We start from the raw sequence: 10,871 nt of genomic DNA, 5'->3' as shown, positions 1-10,871 counted from the left end.
TGTGTGAGCGTCGAAAACTCCGAGCGTCGCATTTCACAATGACTTAACGAGTTGAGCAGAGAATTTCTATTACATTTTGCCAAAAACTTGGCCGCACATGTTCCGAGACAATCGGCATGATCCGTAAAGTTTATGGTAATGACTTTATGTGTTTGAATATAATGCCGGTTTACTGTCCGTTGGATGGGCGAGCAGTAAGAGAGAACAAGAAATAGTCTCGCTGTAAAATAAACTCTTTATTTTCTCTTAATAGTTATAATAAATGAGAATTTGTCACACTTAATTGAGATTGCCATTCATATAGTAGACAACATCATAAACTGAAAAATGGAAATAAAAAGAGAAGAGAAGAAACTTTCCGAATAATCCGTCTCGCAGATGAAACTATACATATACAGAAAACAGAAACCAGACTTTGAGCTTGAATTCTACGAGACGGGAGAGAAGGAACCAAAACGCATTAACTGAGAGAGAGAGAGAGAGAGAGAATGAATGTTTATTAGCTTTCTCAGCTATTTGTATACATAAATATTACAGAAAAACTTACATCTAACAATTATTAGGTAAATTTAAAATATATTCTCTTAATCTACGCTTAAATGATATTAAAATTACGCTGCGTCTAACTTACGTCGGCAAAGCGTTGTACATTTTAATTCCCTCATAAAACAAACTCTTTTGTGCACTAGTTGTTTTACGCATTGGTAATGCTATATTCATCTCTTGTCTTGTTTGTCTCCCAGTCATTTCTCCTACTATCTCAATTCTTTCTCTTAAAAGATTCGATGACATACCTCGTAATATTTTAAAAATAAATATACATATATTATAACGCAACCTCTGTCTTATACTCATAAACTGCAACGCATGCAACTTACATTCAACTTTGGTTATTCGCTTGCACTGCAAAATCACTCTTATAGCTCGATTCTGCGCCACTTGCAATTTATTCAATTGCGTTTCGCCCATATTGATCAATAACGTCGCACAATACTCAAAATGAGGTGCTATGATAGATTTATACACAACGCATCTTGTATATATAGATAATTTGTTTCCTATTCTATTTAAAAAACTAGTTTTTTTCCCTAATTTCTTTAACATATAATCGCAATGATCAACAAATCGCAATTTAGAATCAATAATTATACCAAGATACTTCATTTTTTCTACTTGTTCTATCACCGTTCCATCTAAACTTTTTACCACAATATCTGCCTTTATTTCCTTCCTAACATTTCTAACTATCATATATTTTGTTTTGTCTGCATTTACTTTTAATTTATTCATACACATCTATTTTTCTATCATCCTAAATACCATATTCAATTTTACCATTATTTCATCACAACTTTCCCCTACAATATATGCCAATGTATCATCCGCAAATATTTTCATATTACAAATCTCCGCACAAAATTCTATTATATAATTTATATATATAATAAATAACAACGGTCCTAACACAGATCCCTGTGGCACTTCATACTTGGTAACAATTAATTTAGACCAAATATCATTAAATCGAACCTGTTGTGTTATGTTACTTAAATATGAACGTATCCATTCCAAAACAATACCTCTTATACCATAGTGATGCAATTTCTCTAATAATCTTTCCCTATCTATTGTTTCAAATGCTCGTCTAAGATCCATAAATATTACTCCTACCATTTTTCCTTGACTAACTACCACTTTCCATTCATCAATAACCGTCTGAATTGCTGTCTCACACGAATGTCGCTTTTTAAATCCCGATTGATGTTCTGTTATAATATTATTATCTTCTAAAAACCTTTCTAATTATTCTTTTACTATTAATTCTATTACTTTCTCATATATTGGCAATATATTAATCGGTCTATATTCACTAGCTTTCTTTGGTTTCGCCGTCTTTGGAATCAGTATAATCTCAGATGTTTTCCATTCCTCTGGGCATTGACCTTTTCGTAACGAATCATTTATCAAATCTAAAAAATCTATTTTCATTACATCAAATGCCATTTTTAATATATCACTAGTTATACCTTCCTGTGTACCTTTCTTGTTCGGCAAACTCATCACAATTTGTTCTAATTTCCCTAAGTTAATCACTTCAAATTCATATATAACTTTTTTATTTACAATAGGATATATAACTCTTCTATTTATCTCAACCTTCTCCTATCTCCTCTCCCTCTATAAATTTTACTATATTATCTATACTCTGTACATAAAATAAATTAAATTTATCCGCTATATTGCACCCACAATCTTCTTCTAATATTTCAAAATCAATATTTTCTATTTTCTTAAACCCCATTTGTTCCCCTTTTAATACTTCTTTTAATGTTTTCCACATCCTTACAGGATTATTTTTATTGTAATCTATCAAATTTTTATAATATTCTTTCTTTTTGGTCTTAATAAGTTTAACTACTGCATTTCTCTCAAATTTAAATTGTAACCAATCTTGCTCCGTGTTTGAAAACAGTGCTTTATTATACGTTACATCTCTAATTACCGCTGCTTCTCTAATTTCATCTGTATACCATTTTTTTCCTTCCCATACTTTCGGTATTCTAAATTTCTTTTTAGGTGCTACAATATCCAATACATTCACTATACAATTAACAAAATTATTAGCTTTCACATTCACACACAATTCCTGTCCTTGTATCTTATTTTCTTCCATTAATAAAACAAAATTAGAGAGAGAGAGAGAGAGAGAGAGAGAGAGAGAGAGATCGTAATAACGTGAAAGGCGTTGAGGATAACAGCGCAGGGAGAGGCTTCTGAGCTGCCCGTCGAATCAGTCCTCTAGGCGAGAAACAAATCCACAGCCTAATGAGGACAAGAGGTTACCATGATTCGAGGGCGAATACGTACAGATTAGAAGCCCTGTCCCAGTCTTTCACGATACCTTTTGTTGCTGCGTGTGAGAGAGAAAAAACAAAGGAAACTTGAAGATCCGCCTCCGTCAGCTCGTTCGCGGTTCCATTGGTATGTTCACTCTTGATTCACAAATCAGCCCTTGAGAGTACGTTCCCGAGCGAGTCCGTCCTCAGTTCGTCTCGGTAGTATCGAGTAGCAAGACTTCCTTCGTGTATTTGGTAGACACAAGAAGAAACACGAGAGTTTTCCGTACAGTCAGAATCCGGAGCGAGCCACGCGAGCAGTAGTTGCCGGGGAAAACCCCAGTGAGAAGCTAGCGAGCGGGAGCGCTCCTAGCGCCACAGGTGGAAGAAAAACAAACAGCGACTCTTTCTCGAGCACACACGCTGCGAGCGGCAATTTTAAACACTATGAGTGACACACAAATAAAAGAATGGTTTAGACGGTTCAAAGATGGCCGTGTCTCAGTGGACAGTGATCTTCGTTCCGATAGACCTTCAACGTCGAAAACAGCGGAAAACTGTTGCGGAACGTGTGCGATCCGCAATCAACAAAAATCATCGTTTGACTGTGCGTGAGTTAGAAGAGGACCTTGGAATCCCTCGAATATTGACTGAAGATCTGGGAATGAGTCGCGTGATTGCAAAATTCGTTCCACGAGTGCTTACGGAAGATCAAAAGAATTCTCGAGTTAAAATTGCCGAAGACATCCTGGAATCCATCAACAAAAATCCTGAGTTGCTTAAAAGGGTTATTACTGGCGATGAAACATGGGTTTATGGCTACGACCCTGAAACAAAAGCACAATCTTCGCAATGGGCGACGAGAGAAAAGTCTCGACCCAAGAAAGCGCGTCAAAGTCAGAGCAACGTAAAGGCAATGCTCACTGTTTTCTTCGACCAGGAAGGTGTTGTACACCACGAATATGCTCCACAAGGTCGCACAACAAACAAGGAGTATTACTTGGAAGTTCTTAAACGATTGTGTGACGCAGTGAGGAGGAGGCGCATTTGTGGAAGGAGGCGCATTTGTGGAAAAGTGAGAACTGGCTGTTGCACCACGATAACGCACCTTCTCATTCATCTCACCTGATTCAAGAGTTTTTGACTAAACACGGCATTGCCCAACTTCGTCAACCTTCGTACAGTCCAGATATAGCCCCATGTGACTTTTAGTTATTTCCTAAGTTGAAACATCCGTTGAAGGGCAAAAGATTTGACAATGTTGAGGAAATAAAGCGAAATGTGACGAGGGAGCTGTTGGCTATCACAAAAAAAGACTTCCAGGACTCCTTTCGCAAGTGGGTGCACCGTTAGCAGAAGGTCATTGCTTCGGAAGGATACTACTTTGAAGGCGACGTTGTTCATATCACTCCTCTTTCTCATGATGCAGGCAAAGGTCGGATACTTTTGGAACAGACCTCGTATATTATAAAAGTCATCTTTCTGAGTAACTTTCTGAGTAAATTTTAATCGCTCGTTTATTAAACAGTTATTAACAAAAAATGTTTAATTTTGCACGAAGGTCACATCCCTGAGTATTCCGCAGAAGGTTTTAGCCATCGCTCGTTGTTTGCGTTGTGAATCTCAACGCAATATTTTACACGGTGAATAGAGGAGCATTGATGAGTACGATGAGCGAGAGAAGAATAAGGAAAGGCTTAGCGTTAGAAGAGTAGGGAAAATTTTATGGGAAAGTATGAATAAGGATAAGGATAAGAAAAGAGGTGAGAGATGAGTTTCAAGAAAATTATTAATTTAAAAATAGGAGAGGTGAGGTGACGAGAAGGTGTTCAGTTAGAGTAAAATAAAGGAAAGAGAAAGAAATGAAATGGTAAAATCGAGATGAGAAGAAAAAAGAGAGTTTTCAAACAGGAAACAATAATATGAGAGATATGAAGAATTGAAGAAGCGCAGAGGAAGAAAAGAGGAAATTGTAGTAGGAAAGTTTTAAGGATGCGGGAGAATAAACTGGATAGGCAGGAGAGATAGAAGAGACAATAAAGAACTCAATATCAAACAGATGATATAGTAAGATGAAAAGAGAAATACTCGAATATCTGAAAAAGAAGTGGGAGGAAAATAGATGCAGAAAAGTGGCAAGATTTGGATTGGGAAATGAAGTAAGGGACTCACTTTATTTTAAGGGAACTAAACAGATATTTGATGGAAGAAGAAAGGAGGTGTAGGTGGAGCTATAGGATATGTAGAGAAGAAGGAAAGATGTGAAAATATTAGATGTAGAAATGAATTTTTTCCGATTTTTATGTAAAATAAAAACTTTATTGTGGAAAGAAACTGGAAAAGTTCAATTATAGTTCGATATATATTCTTCATTATTAATAATGACTTTATGCTAGTTTAGAAAACAAATACAGAGTAGAGTCAAAATTTTATCACGTTTTTCGCGATTCATATATGTAAACACAACGAAATTCAAAGTAAATTCAAATCACTCTCAGAAGTCAACCTCGCATTAATTATATTTTTGCTTTATTTAAATTTGAATTTGTTATCGAATATTCGTTAATGGATATAAAATCATTTTGATTACATAACTTCCTCATAATGTAATTTCGATTACGTTGACGCCGTCGGCACATTCGACATTTTCAGGGAAATTGTATTGTCTGAAATACATGCTTTCACAAAATATGCAATAAAACGACCGAAAAAGATTACAAGATTTTTAATGAACCACTTAAAGAGCAGGATTTAATCTTAATTCATCTTCGTGCTTAAGTTGGAAAAAGAAAATGTTGGCAATTCTATAAAGTCGTTGGAATTTGTAAACTTTTCGAAATTTAAATTTTTTTTAATTTCCCATCTTTCTTTCTAATTCAAGAACATCTTCGAGAAAAATTGATTTGTAAGGGTAAAAATAGAAGTTTTATCCTTTAAATAACGCTAGGGAATTTGTTGTACGATTTTTTCTGTAATGTTATAATAATTTAAAGTTCGATAATTTTTCTGTAGAAATTGATTAACCTTTCATAATTCTGTTAAGTGTATAAAAGATTACAAAATACATTGTATACAAGAAATATTTTTTAAACATAAATTAATTTATATCTCTAGAATCGCATGTATTATATTGTGTATCATATTTCGTTAAGCAGAATTTTCTTATATTTTTACATATTTTAGATAAATTTAGGTAAACAAAGCCTTATTATGCAATTTTGTATCAATTGTTAACAATTTTATAATGGAATTGTAAATACTCGATGAATATAACTACGGACTAAAATATAATTCTAAAGCCAAACAGTTAAAGATTGTTGACGTTATGAGAAAGACGAGTGAGCTCCATTGCTATTACTTCAGGTAAATCACTTCCTACTTGAGCATCAAAATATTCTTTCAAATCTTCAACTTCTTTCTGCCAGAAGCTTTTCGGTAGCCTGAACAATTCTGTCATATCCACATCATCTTTTAGATTTTGTAAGTTAATAGATCCTGGTTTCGGTAGTAAACCAATGGCTGATTCTTGGGCAATATCTTCGCCATCAATTCTTCGAAGAATCCAATCAAGGACACGAGAGTTTTCACCAAATCCTGGCCACAAAAATTTTCCTTCTGGTCCCTTTCTAAACCAATTCACATGAAATATTGCTGGCAATTTGGCATTCTTTGTGTATGCCATGTTTAGCCAATGATCGAGATAATGTCCAAAGTTGTAACCAAAGAAAGGTCTCATTGCAAATGGATCATGCATAATTACTTTGCCCTGCAAAATACGTTGATTGAATTAGATTCAATTATATAACTTATTTTCATAATATGACATTTAATTACAAATATAGTTTAGATTTCATAATAAAGGTAAATGTTGTAATACTTTATGTTCAGCAGCGGCTGTAGCTTCAGATCTCATCGTGGCGCCGATAAAGACACCATGTTGCCAGTTTCGAGCTTGATAAATCAAAGGTACACCCTCGGGTCTGCGTCCTCCAAATAATATAGCATCAATTGGAACACCAGCTGGATCCTCCCAAGCAGGATCGATAATGGGACATTGTTTAGCTGGAGAGCAGAATCTTGAATTTGGATGAGCAGCCGGTACTTTGGAGCCTCTGAACCAATTATTGCCTTTCCAATCTACTATCTGTGATAAATACATAATACGTATTTTATGTAGCTGATACTGCTAATATATCAAATATTGCTAATACGTTACTTAAAAAATATGATATAGAAAAATTGTAAGCAAAAATTAGCGAAAGTTGAATGAGAATATCCATACAATTAAAATCATCGTACGAGCATTTTTTTCAATTTAAAGAGTAAAGTGTCTACTTTAAAATGCCATTGTTTGATTTTTCTTTTATTATTATACATTCTGGCCCTTGTATTTATTTAAAAGATGTATTTATTTAAAAGTAAAAAAGTGTCTTTTACAGTAAAAATTGCAAATTTTAGTAGAATATATATAGAATTACCACAATATTCACGAATTTCATCTATGGGATTAAAAAGTTTAGGTATTTCGATTCAATTGAATAAAAAGTTCGTACGACATTTTTTCTCATATAATTATACTACTATAAAGCTACTCGTATATAACATCAATATTTTCATCAAGATTTTTATCATCATATATGCACGCCATATACCGTACACGCACCAAACACACATACAACGTGTAAAATCCTCTTCATGGGCATATTGAGTAATGCCAATATCGGCGACATTTGATAAAAATATGAAAGTAACTTTAAAGTGGTATTGGGTTGTTTGGAAAGTGCGGTTTTTTAAGAGATGGCGTTAAAACATGTATTTTAAAACATTTATCTATGTTGTGAGTGACTTTAACCTATAACATATACAGGATGTTCCAGATCTACCTACGCGCTTCTCCGCGATCGATCCATTTATCCGTGTATATCTCGTTAAACGCACTTCTGCGTGCGCCAGAATTTTCGCGCATTACCGTTCGACTTTCTGCGACATCGGCAGTACGATCGACGAGAAAAGACGGACCGATCGTGGAGAGCGCATGAACTGGCCGGTGAGGTCTTCGGATTTGACTCTGATCCATGAAATAGTTCGATCGAATTGAAGTGTGCGCGATGCGCGGGGCCACTTCGACCCACCGTCCCTGAACGCAGGAAAATTCTGTATATGGATAGGATATCTTCAACCTTTTATAGCGCCGAAACTACGCCACCCTCAACATTTTGCCAGAGGAACTTTCGGCTCAGAATGACGTCAGGAGTCTACCCTGAAGCAGTGATTAGGTAGGTCTGGGACACTCTGTATACATATTCTGAAAGAGGACATTTTAACGCGTCATTTACGAATAAGAACATTTGGATCGATTGAGGTTTGTTAATTTTACAACAATTTAAAAATGGAAGAAAATAAGATGCATATTCGACACATTATGTTATTTTATTTCAAAAAGGCAAGAATGCCATTCAGACAACAAAAAAGATTTGTGCCGTTTTTTTGGTGATGCAGCTGAAAGAACTGTTCAGAAGTGGTTTGCTCGCTTTAAACGTGGTGATTTTAACCCTTAGCTGGCACATGGGATCCTGAGAGACCCCAGCCTAGTTCGACTGTAAATTTCAATATTTGAACGTACGTAAACTTGAAATACTTCTTAAATAAACAGCTTAAATTGAAAAAAAAACATAACCACTTTTATTCAAATATCACCAATGCAACCTTCAGAATAAATACCTTTTTTTAAACCGAAAAAATCAAACTATTTTTTTTATAATAGTGTTATGACTCCAGAGTATGTCATTAAAATTTTAGCTCTTAATATGAAAAATTGAAAAAATAAAAAATTTTTGAATGAAAACTGACATTTTTCACGTTTTTTCGACAAAATCCATTTTTTTGTATACTTAACCCTCAATTTTTTTTAAATTTACTATAGGATCTTCTATAAGAATACTTTAGAAGTATCTCCTAATTTTTGAAAGTAATTATATATTTATTTACAGTAGTTACAAATGAATGTACTGCTGGGGTCCTACAGGACCCCAGTGTGCCATCTATGTGATTTGGCTGCAGTGTGCCAGCTAAGGGTTAACGTCGAAGACCACTCAGGTAGGCCTTCAGATGACGACCAAATTTCTGCATTAATTGAAAGTAATCCACACTACACGACGTGAGACATCGCGGAGATACATATCTAATTCGACCGTTGCACAGCATCTTAGAACACTTGGTTACGTGATTCGTTATAATATTTGGGTGCTTCACAATTTGACCGAGAAAGATTTAATCAATCGCATTTCCATCTGCGATTCGCTCCTCAAACGCAACGAAAACGAACCATTTTTGAAACGGATGATTACGGGCACGGTATAAGAAAGGAAGGTGATGTAACAAAGTACCTTTTCGCGTAAGAATCGTGTGATGTTAGCGGAGTGCTTCGCACAGCGACCGCACATAGCCCTGACAGTTCGAAGCTCACACCAATATAAAGCATTGCAATAGTATGTGTAATAAGCACAAGTATGTGAATTGGTGTAGCGACTTGTAACTGCCAGTGCCTCTAGCGGAAAATTATGAAGTACCTCATTAAAATCACAGCCAAGGAAGGCCCGATACATCACCTTATTTTCTTACACCGTGATTACGGGCGATGAAAAATCATCGAATATATACAATAACAGCATAAAAGATCATGGCGCAAACAAGATAAAGCACCGTTAATCACTTCAAAGGCTGGTCTGTAGCCTAAGACAGTTATGCTGTGTTGGAAGTGCGTTGTTTATTTTGAGCTTCTTCCACAAGGTGAAAGGCTTAATTCGGACAAATACTGTGCCCAATTAGACCTGCTAGAAAAGAATTTAAACAATTTGTATGACAAGATCGAGAGAGGACAAAACAATTACTTGTCTGTTTAAACGAAACCTAACATTGCACCAAGTTCGGAATCAGTTTCGTGAAAAATAAATAGTATAAACGTATAAACAACAAGTATAAACAACATCAGACGTTATTTACAGGAATCAAAGATAAAATATCATTTTACAATCCAAAAACTCCTTCTCACGCAAAAACATCTCACAAACGACTTATTAAAATTAGAATAAAAAATAGAATAACGTAATCTTTACAAATGAAGCTTATTTTTGGGTATGGTCACCTAAGAGCATAGTCAATTTCGAGTAATAGGATCATACAAAGGACAGACAAGCATCCGACTAAAATCCATGTTTGGGAGTGTTGTAAATATAATAAGTTTTGTTTACTGGGATAACCTAAATGCTAAACAAATGTTGCAATATTTATCAGAAATATTTGTTGCCATCTGCTGAGAAATTTTACGAGAAAATGGAGACGATGGAAGCTCTAGGAAGACAACGACTTAAAACATCAGAGCAACAAACCTTTGCACAGAATGATAAAGTAAAAATGGTATTACAATGGATTGACCTGCATTGTCCCCAGATGTGAATCTGGATGCGAATTGAAAATATATAGTCCTATATAAAATACAAATTAAAAGGGAAATCTATTTTTACTCTTAAGTAGGTCTATCAGAAGTAGGAATCTTTCTACTACTATCATAAATATGCTCAAAAATTAGTCAAAAATATATCAAGAAAATAGCAAGCAATACTTGACAATAAAGATGACTGGAGTCATTATTAGGTAATTTTGCAATAGCTTTTTGTGTCCACTTTGACAGAATTTCTTTTTAGGTTGCATGTCCTCGACAGGCTATTTCTTATGGAACAGATTACATGAGAAAAGATCTTAAGAATCTTTTTTTAAATTAAAGGGAAAAGTATAAATCACATAAACAAAATTCCTGAAAAAATTTAGCAAATTTCACGGAGTTATCCCCATTCAACAAATTTTTGTATGGCATACTTTGTTCATTATATAAGTGCATACATATTTTTTTATAAAAGAATAACTTGTTACAACGACCAAGCTGACAAGTTTATTTAGCAACTTAGTTACACAACGTTTTGGCCGGTCTGCCAGCCCTTTTCAAGTGTCAACAAAATTCAATAATATAAGTCACTT

The 10,871-nt window shown here is 34.8% G+C and overlaps 2 protein-coding genes across 2 annotated transcripts in view; one reads left to right on the top strand and one right to left on the bottom strand.

The window, feature by feature from the left end:
* The first annotated feature begins 332 nt into the window (after nt 1-332).
* On the top strand, nt 333-5,293 carry LOC105278936. Its single transcript, XM_026974578.1, has one exon. It carries the CDS (start codon nt 3,328-3,330, stop codon nt 3,964-3,966), a length of 639 nt encoding a protein of 212 aa, XP_026830379.1. The 5' UTR covers nt 333-3,327; the 3' UTR covers nt 3,967-5,293.
* LOC105280228 (phosphoenolpyruvate carboxykinase [GTP]) overlaps nt 5,191-10,871 on the bottom strand; it is a 27,330-nt gene continuing 21,649 nt past the window's right edge. The window contains exons 6-7 of the mRNA XM_026974577.1: nt 6,715-6,981; nt 5,191-6,603 (exon numbers count right to left, since the gene is read on the bottom strand). Coding sequence (XP_026830378.1) covers nt 6,145-6,603; nt 6,715-6,981 — 726 coding nt within the window. The 3' untranslated portion in view covers nt 5,191-6,144. The remainder of the gene's footprint in view (nt 6,604-6,714; nt 6,982-10,871) is intronic.

Source organism: Ooceraea biroi, chromosome 13 (assembly GCF_003672135.1).
Source record: "Ooceraea biroi isolate clonal line C1 chromosome 13, Obir_v5.4, whole genome shotgun sequence".
NCBI lineage: Eukaryota > Metazoa > Arthropoda > Insecta > Hymenoptera > Formicidae > Ooceraea > Ooceraea biroi.
Note: the sequence above shows the minus strand (reverse complement) of the source record. Positions and strands in the feature narration are given on the sequence as shown.